Source organism: Lemur catta, chromosome 4, assembly GCF_020740605.2.
Source record: "Lemur catta isolate mLemCat1 chromosome 4, mLemCat1.pri, whole genome shotgun sequence".
Lineage (NCBI taxonomy): Eukaryota > Metazoa > Chordata > Mammalia > Primates > Lemuridae > Lemur > Lemur catta.
In genome coordinates this window covers 50,078,853-50,100,032 of record NC_059131.1, presented here as the reverse complement: position 1 = coordinate 50,100,032, position 21,180 = coordinate 50,078,853, and the positions used below count along the sequence as shown (strand labels likewise).

General features: G+C 36.1%; 1 protein-coding gene across 1 annotated transcript in view; it reads left to right on the top strand.

Moving 5' to 3' along the window:
- Positions 1 to 21,124, top strand: part of RAB1A (RAB1A, member RAS oncogene family) — a 31,916-nt gene extending 10,792 nt beyond the window's left edge. Inside the window, exons 2-6 of the mRNA XM_045549741.1 lie at positions 10,278 to 10,350; positions 15,220 to 15,315; positions 17,531 to 17,626; positions 18,910 to 19,041; positions 19,303 to 21,124. Of these exons, the coding sequence (XP_045405697.1) occupies positions 10,278 to 10,350; positions 15,220 to 15,315; positions 17,531 to 17,626; positions 18,910 to 19,041; positions 19,303 to 19,500 (595 nt within the window). The 3' untranslated portion in view covers positions 19,501 to 21,124. The remainder of the gene's footprint in view (positions 1 to 10,277; positions 10,351 to 15,219; positions 15,316 to 17,530; positions 17,627 to 18,909; positions 19,042 to 19,302) is intronic.
- The last annotated feature ends 56 nt before the right edge of the window (positions 21,125 to 21,180 follow it).

Below are 21,180 nucleotides of genomic sequence, written 5' to 3'. Positions count from 1 at the left end.
TGATAATCTAGATTTTATTTCACGAAAGAAGAAAGTTTATTCTCATTTAATTCAAAAAGTTGACTTCATGTACTTGTGGTTATATTGGGAATATGCCATTGCTATTTGCTTACAGTCTTGACCTTCTCTACCTACCTAGAAATCATTTGTGTTATGATAGATGTGCTGAACAAATTTATAAGGGTGATAAGTCATTGAATAAAACCCTCTGATTAAAATTTTTTCATCACTTCATGGCTGGGTGTGGTGGCTTATGCCTGTAATGACATCACTTTGGGAGGACTGCTGAGGTGTGAGGAATGCTTGAGGCCAGGAGTTTGAGACCTCATCTCTACAAAAAGTAGAAAAGATGAGCTGGGCATGGTGGTGCTTACCTGTGGTTCCAGTTACTTGGGAGGCTGAGGTGGGAGGATCACTTGAGCCCAGAAAGTTGAGGTTATGGTAAACTATGATCGGGCTACTGTACTGCAGCCTGGGTGACAGAAAAACCTCTCTAAAAAAAGAAAACAAAATTTTTTTCCTTGGCCGGGCGTGGTGGCTCACGCCTGTAATCCTAGCGCTCTGGGAGGCCGAGGCGGGTGGATCGCTCGAGGTCAGGAGTTCGAGACCAGCCTGAGCAAGAATGAGAACCCGTCTCTAGTAAAAATAGAAAGAAATTATCTGGCCAACTAAAACATATATAGAAAAAAAATTAGCCGGGCATGGTGGCGCATGCCTGTAGTCCCAGCTACTAGGGAGGCTGAGGCAGTAGGATCGCTTAAGCCCAGGAGTTTGAGGTTGCTGGTGAGCTAGGCTGACGCCATGGCACTCACTCTAACCAGGGCAACAAAGTGACACTCTGTCTCAAAAAAAAAAAAAAAAATTTTTTTTCCTCTTCTCAAATAACATTTTTTTCCTGGTTATAAAAGTAATAGAAGCTTACTGTAGACTTAAAAAGTTATAAAGAAGAAAATATCAATGATAATCTTATAATCTAGAAGTACCCATTTTTTTCAAATCTTTTTTTAATGTATGCAAAAAAGTTTTTTAAAGACAAAAATGGGATTATATTAAACAATGTTCTGTAATCCTTTCATATAACTGTCTTTTTTGAGGTTTTCGAATTCTTAGCAATTTAGATTCAGACACAAGCTGAATCATCCCCTACTTCATACGTTAGGCAAGAAAAGCATTTTACCTAAATAGAATTTTGAACCTAAAATCTGTCTTACTTATTTTTTAAAGAATATTGTTCCATGCTCTCACAATAGTGACTTTTTTAAAGGTATAGTAAACATTAGTGTTTGCATGCAAAAGTGGCACAGGTAGATATATGTATGTCAGTAAATATCAGGATTATGTTCAGATCATAAATAATGGAAATAGAACTCTAAACGGAGAGTTGGAACAAGGGTTCTGTGATGGACCCTCTCACAGATTTGTAATAGAATGTATAGTTCATTTTTTCCCTCATCTGTTAAGCAAAAGACCGTTCTAATATGTTAGCAAAAACCACAGACCATCATTGATCATTCATGAATGATCTTCATGAAAACTGGGTAGAATAAAACTCATCCTTACTGAACACCATTGCTTTTATTTACTGTTTGAATCTCCAATATTGCTAGAGTAGAAGAGGAGTTGACTTATAGGAAAAACTGATAGCCAAAATAATTTTTCTCTTGTTACTGTCTTTGTTGCCCCACTTATCCACTTGTTAAAGACTACTGTTAATTTCCCTCAACCTACTCCTTTCCATTTGAGCCTTAATCTATGCCATTCTCACTTTAACTGTTTTAGCTTTTTGGCTGGTCTGAGTGCAGTGGTATTTACAACTAATGGATCACAACCAGTTATAGATTCCTTTGTTCCTTCTCCACTCCCACTGCTTCACTTGATTAGCTTTAAAAAAAAATATATGTATGTATGTATGTGTGTGTGTATGTATATATGTGTATATATATATATATAATACATATATAAAGTATCATGGTATTATAAATTTAAGAAGTTTAAAAAAGTTTTTGCTGATAGTAATACTACTTGTGCCTCAAAAGCAACTTTAAGGTGGTTTTTTTTTTTTTTTTTTTTTGAGACAGAGTCTCACTTTGTTGCCCGGGCTAGAGTGAGTGCCGTGGCATCAGCCTAGCTCACAGCAACCTCAGACTCCCAGGCTTAAGCGATCCTACTCCCTCAGCCTCCCAAGTAGCTGGCACTACAGGCATGCGCCACCATGCCCGGCTAATTTTTTTCTATATATATTTTTAGTTGTCCAGATAATTTCTTTCTATTTTTAGTAGAGACGGGGTCTAGCTCAGGCTGGTCTCGGAACTCCTGACCTCGAGCGATCCAGCCGCCTCGGCCTCCCAGAGTGCTAGGATTACAGGCGTGAGCCACCGCGCCTGGCCTAAGGTGGTTTTTTTTTTTTAAATTTCAGCATGATTTATGATGAGATGTAACTTGAGAAAACATAAAATGTCTCTTATAGGTATGTTTAAGAAATATAATGAGCTAGCTTTTTGAAATGATTGTTGTTTATACCTATTTTGCCAATTTCCTCAGTTTTTTTTTTAAACTTTTTTATTTTGAATTGAGATTTACTGAAGAGTTGTAAAAATAATGTAGAGAGTTCCTGTATACTCTTCACTCGGCTTCCCTTAATATGTTGCATACGTGGTATATTTGTCCAAATTAAGAAATAAACATTGATACATTATTAACTAGATTTTATTCCAGTTTCTCCAATTTTTCTATTAATGTGATTTTTCTGTTCTAGGATCTAATCTAGGATATCATATCGTATTTAGTTGTTATGCCATGTTAGCTACCTTCAATCTGTGATGGTTTCTCAGTCTTGTCTTTTTCATGATCTTGACACTTTTGAAGAGTGTTAATAGATACCGAGTAATGTCCCTCAGTTTGCCTTTGTTCAATGTTTTCTCACGATTACACTGAGGTTATGAATTTTGGGGAAAATACTGCAGAAGTCAGTGGCCTACTCATCACATCATATTAGGTCATACTGGTGATTGACTTGTTACTGGAACATTACTGGTGATGTTCACCTTGACCACTTAAGGTGGTGTCTCTCAGGTTTTTTGACTGTAAAGTTATGATTTTTCCCTTTGTACACTATTTATTAAAAATCAGTCACTGAGTATAGCCCACACTCAAAGGGAAGGGAATTAAACTCCATCTCCTAGGGGACAGGAGTATTCACAGAATTTGTGGGGATATCTTAAAATCACCAAAGTAATATTTTGGGGGACATACTTTGAGGCCATGCAGATACACTATTTCTCCTGAGTTTCACTCACTAGTTTTAGTATTCATCAGTAGATCTTTCTTGCAGCAGTTATTAAGGTGGTGATCTGGTGATTTTCTATTTCTCTTATTCCTTCTACATGTATTGATGGAATCCAGTGAGGAAGATTGGTCTCTTCTGTCCCGTTTGTTTGTATTTATTTATTGAGACAGAGTCTCACTTTTGTTGCCCCGGCTAGAGTGAGTGCCATGGCATCAGCCTAGCTCACAGCAACCTCAAACTCCTGGGCTTAAGCAATCCTTCTGCCTCAGCCTCCCGAGTAGCTGGGACTACAGGCATGCGCCACCATGCCCAGCTAATTTTTTCTATATATATTTTTAGTTGGCCAGATAATTTCTTTCTATTTTTAGTAGAGACGGGGTCTCACTCTTGCTCAGGCTGGTCTCAAACTCCTGACCTCAAGCAATCCACCCGCCTTGGCCTCCCAGAGTGCTAGGATTACAGGCGTGAGCCACGGCACCCGGCATGTCCCATTTATTTATTTAATCATTTATACTAGTATGAACTCATGGGTATTTATTGTTTAAGTTATAATCTAATATGTGGTTATTTGCTTTGTGGCTCAAATTGTTTTGGCTTGGCCATTGAGAGAACTTTCAGGTTGGCTCCCATGCCGTTTTAACATGCCATGCCCTCATCCATTTTTTTCCTCTTAGTATTTTGCCAAAAATGTTAATTAAACGATGGCATAGATTTTCTTTGGCTGTAACTCATAATGAAAGAGACTCGATAAAAAATGCAAAACTAAAATGTTCTGTGATCTCTTAGCATGTGCTTTGTAAAAGGCACAGTGCTAGATCCTTGAATACACAGGTGAATAAGACAGTTTACCTTCCACACCCATAGATAGTTATGTCAAACATAAGAATTGGGAAAAATAGACTTCGAACTTCTCAGGGGTAGAAGGTATGAAGTGTCATAGTAAATTAAATTTAAAAAGCTGGAGGAATTTCTGAATTGGAAATAGTGGATAGGATTTACCAGAATAATTTAGGAGGTGGTGATTAAAATTATAAATCTTTATGGATTTATAAACTAGCATGATACGGTTTTTTCATTTAAGTCAATTATATTGTAGGCTGACAACTTAATGATCCAAATTCTGAGAAATAAAGAATAAATATATTTAAAGTGTTACATTTGTTAAATTAGTCTTGGCCCATTGTACCAAAATTCTGCCCTTGTGCTCTGTAATTTTAGATTTACATATTTTCTATCAACATTTTTATTGTGTTTTATTTTATAAATAGTAGTTACAGAAAAATATGTAAGTAAACTCTGAATTTAAAATGTCCCAATGCAGGTAACATGTTATTTATTGATCACACTGTATAGGTGTGTATATTTGATAAGGGGAGGTAAGGATGTTTATGAGTTTGATTTTGTTTGCCTTTCTCCATCATGGAACTATTGACCTGTTAGTGAAGCTGATGACTTGTTTGGGAGACACCAAATGGTCTTCTTTTGCAAAGATTGTCTTGTACAGAATACTCAACTCTTATAATGGTTTTGAACCTTAAATTATTAGAAACTCATAAATGTTCAAAAATGGCAATACTGTATTTGTAAAATTTAAGAAGAATGTAGTAGTTGAGAAAGATGACTTTCAAAAGTTGCCTATTAATTTCTTTAAACTGTAATGTAAATTGAACACAGGAAGGATTCATGTTTTTTTTCCCACCAGCCTTATGGTTGCTCTGGAATAAAGTAGAGCAGTTGGTCTTTATGGTAATGATACCTCAGGTAATATCTGTGGCCCAGTACAGCCAATTATTGTAACAAGTTTCAATACAGCTGATTCAAGAGATGTTTTTTTTAGTGTTTACTGCATGCCTGGCACTACCTCAGGGAGATTGACAAATTGAGGCCATTTATTGTGTTTAACTTCTGTTTAAATATCAACCTACTGTAGTAGTATCAATGTTGTGATATTCTTGCTAACTTAAATACATGTAAATTCTTAACATGTACTCATTGTTAATGTTCAATGTTCAGTATTTTTAAGGATTTATTTAGTTTAACTAATGAGGAACCTATCAGTAAGAACTAAAGTCAGTCAACTAACTGAACTGCCTAATAGAAATTGTTTGCTATTAGGTATCAGTCATTTATTAAGGGTAATATTCTACAATAAAAATCCTTTTTTATTTTAAAATCTCAACCTGGAAAGGATGTTTATTATTTAGATCATTCTATGCTTCAGTCCCTTCTCCTGATTGACTTGTTTAAAAGCTTTTTATTTTCTTCTGTGACCTCTATTTTGCTGCTTACTGGCACTTAGGATGTTTTTATCCTTTTCCTTAGATGTGATTAAGGACAATAGGTATACTATGGTAATTTGGTAAAACCAAAACAATGTTTATCACTGTGTAAACCTGGGTAACAGTTTACCTAGACTGGAGCTGGTGACAGGACCCCAAAACATTGCAGCTTGTTCCTTCTGGCAAGCACCACCTACTGGCAGGGAGGTCAATTTGCATGCCGTTTACAACATTTACTGACTCAGTCATATAGGGTGTAGTTGAGTCTCACCCACAAGTATGACTTACTGCCTCAAATTAAACTGGGTGTGCCATTATCTAATCAAAAAATGCAAAAATAAGAAGCAAAAGCTGCTCTAGATGAGGAGGAATCAGTGAAAGATCTCTGGATACATGAAAAATCAGAATGAAAGGGACTCTTCAAAAGAAAATAAGTCGATACCAATGGAAATCAACCAAAATGAGAACACTGAAATGACTGATAAAGAATTTGGAATGTGAATTGTAACAAAGGTCAGTGAAATACAAGAGAAAATAGAAGCCTAGCAGAAAGAAACCACAAAAACAATGCAGGTAATGAATGAAAAATTCACTAAAGAAATTGAATAATTAAAAAAAAATCAAGCAGACCTTCTGGAAATGAAAAATTCATTCAAGGAAATACGAAACACAGTGAAAAGCCTTAAGAGTAAGCTAGGCCGGGTGTGGTGGCTCACGCCTGTAATCCTAGCCCTCTGGGAGGCCGAGGCGGGTGGATCGCTCGAGGTCAGGAGTTCGAGACCAGCCTGAGCGAGACCTTGTCTCTACTAAAAAAATAGAAATAAATTATCTGGGCAACTAAAAGTATATATAGAAAAAATTAGCCGGGCATGGTGGCGCATGCCTGTAGTCCCAGCTACTAGGGGGGCTGAGGCAGTAGGATCGCTTAAGCCCAGGAGTTTGAGGTTGCTAAGAGCTAGGCTGATGCCATGGCACTCAATCTAGCCCAGGCAACAAAGTGAGACTCTGTCTCAAAAAAAAAAAAAGAGTAAGCTAGATCAGGCAGAAGAAAGAATCTCAGAGCTAAAAGACAACACCTTGGAATTAAACAAGTTAGTCAAAGAGAAAGAACAGAGAGATAAGAGAAACAAAGCCTAGAAGAAATATGGGATTCTGTAAAGAGGCTTAACATAAGAATCATAGGCGTCCCTGAGAATGAAGAAGAAAATAATATAAGGGCTGGAAAACCTATTTGAGGGAATACTTGGAAAATTTCCCAGGTCTTACTAGAAATCTCGACATCCAGGTACTAGAAGCTCAACGGACTCCTGGGAGAGTAGTCGCCAAGAGGCAGCTACCACAACATATAGTCATCAGACTGGCCAAAGTTAACACAAAACAGGAACTCCTACGAACCATAAGGCTAAAGTATTAGGTGACTTACAAAGGAAAACCCACCAGACTAACTGCAGACTTCTCAACTGAGATCTTATTAGCCAGAATGGAGTGGAGCCCCATTCTCAGTCTTCTCAAACAGAACAATGGCCGGCCTAGAATTTTGTATCCTACAAAACTAAGTTTCTTACATGAGGAAGAAATAAAGACTTTCTAAGAGAAGCAAACATTGGGGGAATTTGTTAAGACATTGGAGGAAGCACTCAGATCTGCATTATACACTGATCAGCACAGTAGACACCTACCAGTGTAAAACCATCCAAAAGCTAAAGTTCAGAGCCTAGATACCACAGTGGCTCAAGAGGTAACACAAAGCAATAAAGTTCTACACAGTAGGTTGAACAGAAATCCACCCCACTTAGCAAATCTTTCAATAACTTGCCACTGAATAGACATAGTCTGGCTGAATGGATAAAAAAATAAAAGCCAAGTATCTGCTGTCTCCAGGAGATTCACCTAATCCACAAGGACTCATTCAGACTCAAGATGAAGGGGTGGAAAACAATATTCCATGCAAATGGAAACCAAAAGAAAGCTGGTGTAGCCATTCTCTCATAACACAGACTGTAAATCAATAAAATTAAAGAGAGACAAAGACAGTCTATATTATTGTGAAGGAAACAATTCAACAAGAAGACATAGCAATCCTAAATATGCACCTAACACAAGTACACCCACATTTATAAAGCAAATCATATTTGATCTAAACAAAATGATGAACAGCGGCATTATAATAGCTGGGGACTTCAACACCCCACTGACAGACAGAATGGGACAGATCTTCGAAACAAAATAAACAAAGAAACAATGGGCTTAAACAGTACTCTAGAACAAATGGTCCTAACAGTCATTTACACAATATTCTTCCCCAAAACTACTGAATATATGTTCTTCTCATCAGCTCACAGAACATTCTCTAAGATTGATCACATCCTAGGCCATAAAACGTGTCTCAGCAAATTTAAAAAATAGAAATTATGCCATGCATCTTCTCAGACCACAGTGGAATAAAATTAGAAATCAATTCCAACAGAAACACTCAATTCTACACAAAGTTGTGGAAATTAAACAACCTACTGCTGAATGATTATTGGGTCAAGGAAGAAATTAAGATGGAAATCAAAAGATTCTTCAAACTAAATGACGAAGGGAACACAAGTTACCAAAATCTGTGGGATTCTGCAAAAGCAGTCTTAAGAGGAAAATTCATAGACTTAATGCCTGTGTCCAAAAGACAGAAAGATGACAAATCAACAATCTAATGAATCTTCTCAACGAATTGGAGAAGGAAGAACAAACCAATCCCAAATCCAGCAGAAGTAAACAAATAACTAAAGTCAGAGCAGAACTAAATGAAATTGATTCCAAAAGAATTATACAGAAGATAAATAAAAGAAAAAGTTGGTTCTTTGAAAAGATGAACAAAATCAACAGTCATCTCTCTAGACTAACCAGAGACAGAAAAGAAAGGTCCCCAATAAGCTCAATCAGAAATGAAAAAGGAGATATTATAACTGATACCACAGAAATACAAAATATCATCTCTGAATACTATAAAAATCTCTATGCACATAAACTTGAAAGCATTGAGGAAATGGACAAATTCCTGGAAATACACAACCTCCCTAGGCTCAATCAGGAAGAAACAGAACTCCTGAACAGACCAATATCAAGTAATGAAATTGAAGCAGCAATAAAAAAATCTTCCAGCAAAAAAAAAGTCCCAGACCAGATGGTTTCACAGCTGAATTTTACCAGACCGTCAAAGAAGAACTGGTACTCTATACTGCAGAAATTATTTCGTAACATTGAGAAGGAAGGAATCCTCCCCAACTCATTCCATGAAGCCAGTATCACCTTGATACCAAAGCCAGGAAAGGACACACCACAAAAAGAAAACTACATACCAACATCCCTCCTGTATATAGATGTAAAAATTTTCAGTAAAATCCTAGCAAACTGAATTCCACTGTACATTAAAAAGGTAATCCACCACAACCAGGTGGGCTTAATCCTGGAGATCCAAGGATGGTTCAACGCACACAAATCTATAAATGTGATTCACTACATAAATAGGAGCAAAACAAAGACCATATGATCCTCTCCATAGACGCAGGAAAAGCATTTGATAAAATTCAGTACCCTTTTATGATAAGAACTCTTAACAAAACAGGCATAGGTAAAATATACCTCAAAGTTACAAAAGCCACATATGACAAACTCACAGACAACATCATACTGCATGGGGAAAAATTGAGAGCATTCCCGCTTAGAACTGGCACCAGACAAGGTTACCCACTCTCACCACTTCTATTCCGTAATGAGAATTGTAATCTAAATTTAAATTGAGTAACATTTGGATTTCACCATAATTAGGTAGCATTTTTTGAGAAACTAAATCGCAAAGAACAAAACTGAAAATTACATATCTTCTAGAAAAACAATATATAAATTCTAATTTTTTTTGTCCTTTTGAAATTGCTGAAAAGAAAACATAGAACTGGTTGAAGTTGGGAAAGGATATACGAGAGATTTCTTTGGAGATCCTGGGCAAACAATCTGTCGTCTCAGGTCCATGAAGGAATCCCTGGTGATGGTTTTTGAGTTAGGTCTGGCAATGGTTGATATATTTATACATAAATAGAACCTAGTTTTCAATGTTTCTGAAAAATGCTTTAATGCAAGCTTAGAATGTTGGTAAAGTTCTGTGCTTGTATAAATAGCCTTTGATTTTACCACATTTCTAGTGTAAAATATTTTTGATGAGGGCTTTCAGAAGTTAAGGGATCCTGTTTTTGAGGGGAGAATTCCAGCTGGATGCTAGGATAGGATTGTAAAAGTCCGTTCATTGGTGGATCGCTGTGAAATAATTCATTGATCTTGGAATTTGAAGGAGAAACTAACATTTCATTGGCAAGAACAATGGAAAGTTAACTTTCTGTATTCTAATACTGTGGAGGAGTGGGATTGCTTTAGCATATGTCTCTTGTGCTCTCCAAGAATGCATATCACTGATGCTTCCTTTCATTGTTTCATAGTAAGTGAACACAGAGATCATGGGTGACATGGCCTCTCTCAACTGTTATATAATTCTGTCTAGTTCAGTGATCTATCAAGAGGGCTATTGTTGGGTACTGTTTTAGCTTTTCTTAAGTCATACATGAGCTTTTCAGGAGTTGTAGTCTTCAAAGTAGGTTGTTTTTGGCTGTATTTTTGTTGTTGTAGAACTTACAATGCAATATGGTTTTATTAATGTGATTTCCTTTTTCTTTTTACAGTGATTATTTATTCAAGTTACTTCTGATTGGTGACTCTGGGGTTGGAAAGTCTTGCCTCCTCCTTAGGTTTGCAGTAAGTTGAAATGCCTTTATAATTATTTGTATAATAAATGCCATGTTTTGTAGGTAGACAAACAATTAAACAATTTTATTTAGAATAAGTAATTCTTCCAGAGTTTATATATTTAAAGCCTCTAAATATACATCCCAAGTGATATCTTGGATTGTTAAATAGAAAAAATGTTATTGCTCTTAAAAGAAATTCAGCGAAGTGTGGTTATAAAGTCAGGGTGTCTTAATACTTTAGGTAGAGGTCAAACAGTGGTTCATTCCAAAATAGGTAGCCAAGTAAAGGGGAAATAGTTTGCCTGTGTTGAAGGTGACTTGATGAAAAGAAATTTTCAGGTTAAACTTTAGTAGCATAAAAAGAAAAAGCAGGGCCTGGTACAAACTTTGTAGGACAGTGGCATGGGATTTACCATACTGAAACTGACAGACTTTTGACCTAATGGAATTCACAATCCTTCACAGTCTTTATCAGCTGCCTCAAATTTTGCATGTTTCCCTTCTTACTGTCTAGATCATTGGTTCTCAGAGCATGGACCAAAGTCCCCTGGGGGTTACCAAGACGCTCTCAGGTGGTCCATGAGGTCAAGACTATTATCCTAATAATATTAAGGCATTAGTATTCACTAAGTAAGTATTTACTTAGTAATATACTAATACAAAAGAAATTTGCCTTTTCATTTTCACTCTGTTGACATTTGCTCTGGTATAAAAGCAATGGTGAGTAAAACTACTTCTGGCGCCTTAGTGTACATCAGTGCAGTGCTAAGCCCCAAATGGTCCTCAAAGTCATGGTATTCGTGACCTCTGTGCACTCACAGGGACACACACACACAAAGCCATTTTCACTTGAGAATATCCTTGACAAAATAGTAAAAATTATTATTTTTTAAAAAAATTTTGATCCTTAAGTATTTTTTTTTTTTTTGGAGACAGAGTCTCACTCTGTTGCCCAGGCTAGAGTGCCGTGGCGTCGGCTTAGCTCACAGCAACCTTAAACTCCTGGGCTCAAGCAATCCTCCTGCCTCAGCCTCCCGAGTAGCTGGGACTACAGGCATGCGCCACCATGCCCGGCTAATTTTTTCTACATATTTTTTAGTTGTCCAGCTAATTTTCTTTCTATTTTTAGTAGAGACGGGGTCTCGTTCTTGCTCAGGCTGGAACTCCTGAGCTCAAACGTTCCACCTGCCTCGGCCTCCCAGAGTGCTAGGATTGTAGGCGTGAGCCACCGCGCCCAGCCCTTGAGTATTCTTTTAAAAGGATTCTGTGTGAAGAAATAGGAGGTATACATAAAGCATGTTTTACTGCATCCTGCCTTAGTTGCAAGCTGAACTAGCTGTTTTTTTCCATAGAATACCTTTTTTTGTTTTATTTTAAAAAACTTCAAAGAATAGCTAACATAAAATATTGTTATGCAGAATTGGGTATTTGGCAGACATTTTTTCAGATGAACTGAGACTTTCAAGGAAAATAGGTGAAAGTATTTGTTGCCTATAATAAAATTTTAGCTTTCAAGGGAAAATTCGAATTTTTAAAAACTTATATTTCACCATATTTCACCACTATGTTTGACAGTGTCCCAAATACTTATGAGACTTTTCTGATGAGAAGAATGGCAGTATTAATGGAGGTCATTTAAAAAATATTAAGTAATATATAATTTCTTTTTATATAATGGTTAGAAATAAGCCTGTGGAAGTAGTGGAATAAAACATAGGTGGCTCTTTAATCTTGGTTGTATGAAAGTATTTCCTAAAATAGAAAAAGGAAGAAAGGAAATATTGATAAATTTGATTGCATTAAAATTAATTCGTCAAGTGCATAAAAATATAAGAAAACAAATGGTGCTAGCCGAAATATATATGTGAGAGAATGTTGATATTCTCAATAAGAAAAGAATGCTTGTCCTACTGGAAATACCAATTGCCAATAAACATGAAAAAAGTTAAACTTTATGTTAATTAAAGGACTTTAAGTTAGAATTATATATCACTTAATTTTTAATAATTGATAAATATTAAAATTAGAATAATTCTTAGAATTAAATCAGCAATTATAGCAGGAGGTGGGAAGACATTGCTTGATGAAGTAGCTTAAGGTGTTTGTGCCTTCAGAGTATCCTCTCTGGCATGCCCATTGATCTAAGTCAGGTATTTGGTACTGCCTACATAATAAAATAACCTGGGAAGTATTTAGCAAATACTGATGTCCATACCCTCAAAATAGAGACATTGTGGTGAAAGCTATAATAAAGAAATGTATAGTAAGCTTTGGGAGCACAGAGGAAAGAATCTTAACTATTGGCTGAGGAGTTGGAGAAGTTGTTTGAGCAATCAATATTTCCTGAACTCAAAATTGAAGAATGAACAAAAAATTGCCACGTGACCCAGGGCCTGAAGAGTTAGGGTTATACAGAATGAGAGTGTGAGAATTTTGGGCAGAAGGAATTGTATGTGCAATGGCTCAGGCGTGGGAGTAAGGGTTATTTAAGGATTTACAAGAATTCAGTATTCCTAACCAAGCATCTGGCATGTAGAAATGCTAAATAAATGTTTATTGCATTCATTTTGTTCTCTACTACTTTCTATAGTACTTGATACTCAATTACAAAATAAATAACTTTTAGAAAATGAATACTTAGTAACAGGAGCATTTTGTCAAATTGCATTCAGTGCCTTGAAAGTGTATGTTCTTTTATCCAGTGATTCTCAATATGCAGAAATGTGATTATGTGAGGATAAGTCAATATAGTAACCTCTAATCACTTGAAACTCTCTCTGATTACATTTTATAGGGTTTTTTTTTTTTTTTTTTTTTTTTAAGAGATAGGGTCTTGCTCTGTCACCCCAGCTGGAGTACAGTGACACAATCATAGCTCACTGCAGCCTCCAACTTCTGGGCTCATGTGATCCTCCTGCCTCAGCCTTCTGAGTAGCTGGGACTACAGGCACACATCACCACACCCAGCTAATTTTTCTATTTTTTGTAGAGACAGGAGTCTTGCTCTGTTGCCCAAGTTGGTCTCAAAGTCCTGATGATCTCCCACCTTGGCCTCCCTGAGTGCTGGGATTACAGGCATGAGCCACTGTGCCTGGCCTACAGTTTTCTTTAGAGATTCTTTTTTGTTTTAATTTCATGTATGAATTAGATTTAGCATTACCAAGACTTACTCATATTATTTTCATGTAACCCTTTTTTTCCTTTCTTTTTGCTGGAGTGTTGTAATGCAGATCTCAAACATGTTTCCTCCCTGTCTACTTCGGTAGGCATTTCTAAAAACTAGGTATTTTCTTATGACAGGGCCAAGATTAGATGAGATTGGGCGTGTTTGGGGGGTGGTATGGCCATAGACTGTTGTTTAGTCTTTTAATTTAGAGTTTTATACCTCCCTTTTTTTATTTATGCATTTTTTGTGTCATTGGCTTTTTGCAGAAGGTGGGGCATTTGTCTTATAGGTTGCCCAACATTCTAGATTTATCATTTTGCATTCTTGTGGTACAAACTTACTCCTTTATCCCTCTTTCTGTAATAGAAGGAAGGCCAAGAGCTGTGCTGTCCATATGGTAGCCACTAGCTCTACATGGCTATTCAAATTTAAATTAATTAAAATTGAAGAAACTAAAAATTAAATTTCTTATCTCTATAAACCACACGAGGCTAGTGGCTACCATATTGGCTAGCACAGCCTATGGAGCCTATGATTGCAGAAAGTTCTGTTTGACAGTGCTTTTATTAGGCATTATTAAATTTAATTCCATTTTGTTGGCAGAATACTTCCTAGGTAGTGCTTTGTGGTTCAAATAATGATAGTCTGGTCTCTCCATTTATGTATCTTTTTACAAAAAACATTTTCACTTAAAGAAAAATACAGGTTTTGTTTCCATTCTGAGTAAAATGTCATGACAGATACTTGAGAGAAACAGTCATAATTTTAAAAGTTTAACATTGGGTTAAAAAGTTGACAAGAAACATAGGTTCACAGGAAAAGTTGTACACAAATGTTCACAGCAATATTATTCATAATAGCCAAAAGTGGAAACAAAATCCACATCAAATGTCCATCAACTTACGAATGGATAAACAAAATGTGTCATATGTATACATTGTGTTATTATTCGGCTATAAAAAAGAACAAAGTATTGATACATGCTGCAACGTGGATGAACCTTGAAAACATTATGCTAAGTGAAAGAAGCCAGGCAAAAAAGGCCAGGCATTGTATGATTCCACTTAATACGAAATGTCCAGAATAGGCACATCCACAGAGACAGAAAGTAGATTAGTGTTGCCAGAGTCTGAGGGGGAAAATGGGGAGTGGATGCTAATGATTACTGGGTTCTTTTTGTGTTGATGAAAATGTTCTGGTTATAGTTCACAACCTTGTGACTATACTAAGAACCACTGAATTGTACATTTTAAAATGGTGAGTTTTATGTTAATATGCATTATATCTCAATTTTTAAAACTCATAACTAGGAAATAAAATTAACTTCTAAAAAAATCCCTAAGTGGAGAGTAAAATGATTGTTGCTTTGTGGTGAATAAATTGGGTGGATGGAGGGTAAGAGTTTTGCTGATTAGCAATTAGAAAAATCATTCATAATTATTGAAATTATAACACCTTTTTCTATATGATGTATGTGAAGAATTTGCCAGGAGATGTTTGGAAAAAATAAAGAATGGCTGTTGAAAAGATTTTAAGGAAAGAAGAAACTACTGTTAAGTAGTCAATCTTTGTAATCAGAACATGAATCGAGTACTGAAGCAGGATGGAGTGGCTGTTTTCAGCATGTTATGCTTTATAAACTTTGTAGATAAAACTAAACATTATATTTTAAAATTTACTCTGTTGAACATTAACTATTTTCCCTTTCAGGATGATACGTATACAGAAAGCTACATCAGCACAATTGGTGTGGATTTCAAAATAAGAACTATAGAGTTAGATGGGAAAACAATCAAGCTTCAAATAGTAAGTAATTTTTGGCTAGAAATATTTTTGGAAATTGGTAAATTTGGAATGTATTATTTGTTTTGTATATTTAATATGCTAACAGAATCAAATATAAAGCATTTTAAGAATCATGCACCTGTGATAGATTGGTAGAGTAAGAATTGTTTAGGGCCAGGTGCAGTGGCTCACTGAGGCCTGTAATCCTAGCACTCTGGGAGGCCAAGGCGGGAGGATTGGTTGAGGCCAGGAGTTTGAGAAAAACCTGGGCAACATAGTGAGACCCTATCTCTACAAGAAGTAGAAAAATTAGGCAAGACTGGTGGTGTACACCTATAGTCCCAGCTATTTAGGATGATGAAGCAAGAGGATCGGCTTGGGCCCAGGACTGGAAGTTGCAGTGAGCTACAATAATGCCAGTCCATTCTAGCCAGGGGGACAGGGTGAACCTCTCTCTCAAAAAAAAAAAACGTTTAGATTAAAAATAATGTTTCTAAGATTGCTTTCCTCATTGAATTTTCTATTGATAAAGCAGAGAAATTCATGTTTTAAGTTAAACTTGGTCCAAGTCTCCTTTTACCAGTGGAAGTCTTAAGTTCAAGTTTCCTTTGTCCTACAATGAAAGTATTATAGACTGATTTTTTATATGTATTTTACTGTGCTGAGTACTGGGGAACATTAAAGAAAACCTAGGAGAGGTTCTTTTGTGGCTTAGTTGAAGAGAAGTATTCATTATATTTAGTCTTATTGTAAGTATTTTTATTAGGTAGTGTGTACCAGCTCTGTGGAAACAGAATTTTTTGAGGAAGGAACTTAGCTGTTCTAACATGTTCATTTTTACTGCTCAAGAAATGGATGCTGAAAGATTTAGTAACTTCCCTACACTTACTGGCAGAACCAAATGACTCATAGCTCTGTACCTTCACTATTTTGTGTCCCTGCACCATCCTATCCCCCTTACCCATCTTTGGATCCCTAGCCCCCAGTTAACTATAGGCAATTGAAGTAGTTCAGTTGTATCTTTTTCTTTTTTTTTGAGACAGTTTTATTCTGTTGCTTAGGCAAGGATGCAGTGGTGTTATCATAGCTCACTGCAACGTCAAACTCCTGAGCTCAAGTGTTCTTCCTGCCTCTGCCTCCCGAGTAGCTGGGACTACAGGTGCATACCACCACACCTAGCTAATTTTTCTATTTTTTATGGAGATGTGGTCTCACTCTTGTTCAGGCTGATCTTGAACGAACTCTTGGCCTCAAGCAGTCTTCCTGCCTCAGCCTCCAGGGTAGCTAGGACTACAGGTGTGCGCCACCACACCCAGCTAATTTTTTTTTAATTTTTCGTATGGGTGAGCATCTTGCTATGTTGACAAGGCTGGTCTTGAACTGCTGGCTTCAAATGATCCTCCCATTCCTCCTGCCTCGTCCTTCCAAAGTGCCAGGATTCATAGGTGTGAGCCACTATGCAGGCCTACGAACAGTTTTTTTTTTTTAAAGAGGCTAGGAGTTATTTTAACAAAAATTCTCATTGCTTTTGTTAAAGCCAAGGCTTTTTAAATCTCAAAATTGAGGTTGCTTCATGGTATTTTTAACAATTAGTTTTTTCTTAAACCTAAAACTTTCATGTAATAATGTAAGCATTTGTTTTTGGTGTCTGAGCCTAAATGGTTGAAGTGTGGTAAATTGCTCTTAAAATGAATTTTATTAAAAGTATTTGGAATCATCTTCCTTGTTTTCCCTAGGATTAACATAATGCCTGTCTGAAATGGCTGAAGTGTTGTCTTGACTGGTAGTTACCCAAATTAGGTCCTTTCCATGATGGTGAAATGTACTAGCAAGTGAGTTTGTCTTAAGTGTAAGAGTACTGTGTTCAAGGGGCTTTAGGCCAGGAGCTTGCCTAATGAAGTCAGCCTGTTCCTGCATTCATACTGACTGGCTTAACACGGTGTTAAGGGTTGTAGGGAATGTGAACAGTATGAGAGAGTAGTTCCTGCTCTCAAAGAGCTTATAATTTTGGTATCATTACTGCAAGCTTAATTGTAGTTACTGTCTTCTTTCTGGACTTTCAGATATTTGACAGTTACGATGCATTTTAGTAGTGTGAACATTGAGGGCTAATGTTTCCATGTTAAATCCTGATGATCTTATAACTATGAAAACTAAACTCTTTTCCTTCTTCCTGCACCTTCCTCCAATGCTATTTTAATGGAATTGTTTGGATTTCTCGATTGTCTTCTAATAGTGGGACACAGCGGGCCAAGAAAGATTTCGAACAATCACCTCCAGTTATTACAGAGGAGCCCATGGCATTATAGTTGTGTATGATGTGACAGATCAGGTAAGTTCCAAGAAGAGATTGTTTCAGTGACAAGGCAGGAAGTTACTAAACAGATTCATTTCATTTGCCTATAAGCCCTCATTATTTTTATGGCAGAAAACTTTGTCCACCCCCAAATATAAATGGGAATCACATTAAAACATTTGTTTTATTTTTCTTTAGTAATAAAAAATTAGTAATTAGTTTTATATTTGCTTTCAAGGGACTCTGGTTGTATTTATTATCAACAAAGTAACTTTGATCATGTAGCCAAGACACTAACATGTATAGGCAAGAATTTGTAGGGAATTGCAGGTTGTTTTGGTTTATACCGTGTTCTTGGTGGCACAGGAATTTGCCTATAATAATTGCCAAAAATAGAATTAGAGGTCTCTGCCTGTGGAGGATATGGTTCAGAAATAAAGGATTTAAATAGGATGAGCTATAGGAGGATTTTAGTAGGAGAGTGAGTATCTGAAGATTAGCTGTGAGAGAGGGCAGGGGGATGTAGATAAGTATTGGGACAGTGTTAAAAATGTGGTCCAAGTGTTACAACTAACTGTTCTTTGGACCTGAAACAGCTGACTTCAGGGTCCCTTTTTTTCCTATAAAGAAAAGGATAAAAGGTAAACTTTGAACATGGAAATTTATTTTTCTCATAGCAAATGTTAACTCTCACCTCAGCTATGAAATCCTAGCTAATTAGGAGATAACTTATACACATAGACATTTAGATTCAGTGCCATTGGAAGCATTGGGTGGGTGATACCAGTAGGAGAAAAAATGATGCTAATTGTAAAAGTCTCTAGTCATTACCATGAAATATTTTAAAATTTGAAAATTTTCCTCCACTATATATTAACGTGGTAAAGAAAACAAGTATCTTTATTAAATAACATCTTTTGGCATCTCTAGTAATAACATTTAACAGGTCATCTTATTCATAAGCCAAAATTTTTTCTAATTCAAAACCAGGTTTTATAGTACATTTAGATTGCATCTTTCAAAATAATTGGGTTTGCCTGAGTTGTAGTTTAATATTAAGCTGTATTTAAATTTCAAGTGAGGTATTTTCATCGCCAAGCCTTCAAGTTCTCGTTTGTCATTCATTTAGATATTTATAGTCATTTTAATAATTAGTTTACTCCTTTCCTAGCACTACAGTTGTATTGTATCTAGAGTTGTCTCACTAGCCCTTCTTTTTCATGTTAGGTCAAGAAAGATGCTTCTCTTTATCATTTGCTTCAGTAGAGCAGTTGTGCCCAGAACTATAGTATCATACTTTAAAATGTTTGTCTTTTTAGGAGTCCTTCAATAATGTTAAACAGTGGCTGCAGGAAATAGATCGTTATGCCAGTGAAAACGTCAACAAGTTGTTGGTAGGGAACAAATGTGATCTCACCACAAAGAAAGTAGTAGACTACACAACAGCAAAGGTATGTTGAAAGTTTGATTTTCAAACTGAATTTGAAGGTGTTGAATTTTAATTATGTATGGGTGTAGAGTCATACTATGGCCACAACCACCTTAACTTTTAAAAATATGTGCAGCACTAGAATACTTTGACAGTGACAATTTGTGTAGTGCCTGTTTGGATCTTGTGAATTTAGTCCTTCCTCAGTCTCCATTATAGATGGTAGCAATACGCTAAGTGAAAAAGATTTTTCAATGTTAATTGTGCCTTATTATTCTCTTAGGAATTTGCTGATTCCCTTGGAATTCCATTTTTGGAAACCAGTGCTAAGAATGCAACGAATGTAGAACAGTCTTTCATGACAATGGCAGCTGAGATTAAAAAGCGAATGGGTCCTGGAGCAACAGCTGGTGGCGCAGAGAAGTCCAATGTTAAAATTCAGAGCACTCCGGTCAAGCAGTCAGGTGGAGGTTGCTGCTAAAATTTGCCTCCATCCTTTTCTCACAGCAGTGAATTTGCAATCTGAACCCAAGTGAAAAAACAAAATTGCCTGAATTGTACTGTATGTAGCTGCACTACAACAGATTCTTACCGTCTCCACAAAGGTCAGAGATTGTAAATGGTCAATACTGACTTTTTTTTTATTCCCTTGACTCAAGACAGCTAACTTCATTTTCAGAACTGTTTTAAACCTTTGTGTGCTGGTTTATAAAATGTGTGTAATCTTTGTTGCTTTCCTGATATCAGACTGTTTCCCGTGGTTGGTTAGAATATATTTTGTTTTGATGTTTATATTGGCATGTTTAGATGTCGGGTTTAGTCTTCTGAAGATGAAGTTCAGCCATTTTGTATCAAACAGCACAACTGGTGTCTGTCACTTTCCATGCATAAAGTTTAGTGAGATGTTATATGTAAGATCTGATTTGCTAGTTCTTCCTTGTAGAGTTATAAATGGAAAGATTACACTATCTGATTAATAGTTTCTTCATACTCTGCATATAATTTGTGGCTGCAGAATATTGTAATTTGTTGCACACTATGTAACAAAACAACTGAAGATATGTTTAATAAATATTGTACTTATTGGAAGTAATATCAACTGTATGGTGATAAGTATTGTTTTAATTCTTATGGTTAAAGGGAAATAGAGCCTTGCATTATATTTAAGAACAGCCATTTGTGTGTGCAACCAAGGCATTCTAGACCTATCTTAGAGCAGTATCCAGTATTTGCTTTTCTAGATAATATACCCAGTAAACAACCTAGGGAGGCCTCTGTGCCAAGTAGGGATTTAACCAACTCTAGCAGTTCAGGGAGCTCAAATTGTATGGAGAAAACAAGTTTAGAATATATGCTATTTAGCCCATTATCTCCGATCCTTCTCAAATCATTTGTAATGGCTTTATTTGTCAACATTTCGATAATTCATCTGTGGTAGAGGTGGAAAGCAGCACACCTTTCTTAATTGGCAAATGATCAGACTAACATGTGCTAATGTTTCTTCCGTGCTCTCAGTTGTCAAGTTTTATCCTCCACAATTATATAATTTATGTTGGAGGAGAGTTAAGCATTGAAGTAGAAAGCAGGAAATTTAATTGCCCTAATTTTGGAGATTATATCCCTAAAATTTAACTCAAAACATGAATGCTGGGTGGGAATGATAAGTGAGGGAAATATATTTATTTCAGTGAAATTTTGCATGTGTGAGAATTTTGTTAAATAGGACCTTCAAGATCCTAGGGTTTGTCTTTATTGTGGGAAGAATTAATCTGCTCATTCTGGCATTTTAAGGTGATGGAGGTCAAAGATTGTTTCCTTAGGTTGAAGTAGCGGCCAAAATAATCTTCACACATGGGCTTGGGATGTGGCTGCTGACAACACGTTTTATTGTGGCTTCCTTAATTTAATGATAAAATTTAAGCTAAAAACAAGCCAAAAATTACAGATTTTTTTTTTTTATTTTTCACTAAACAGGCAATTGAAATACACGGGTACAAAAATAAGTGGTAAGATTATTGTAAAATGAAATGGACAGAATAAATATTCAATTTAATTTTCCATCTATGAGAATTTCACAATAAAATCATAGTTTACTTTGTATTATAGATGTGCTTGTTGGATCTATTTATCCTCACATAAGGCAACTAACAAATTCCTGAAG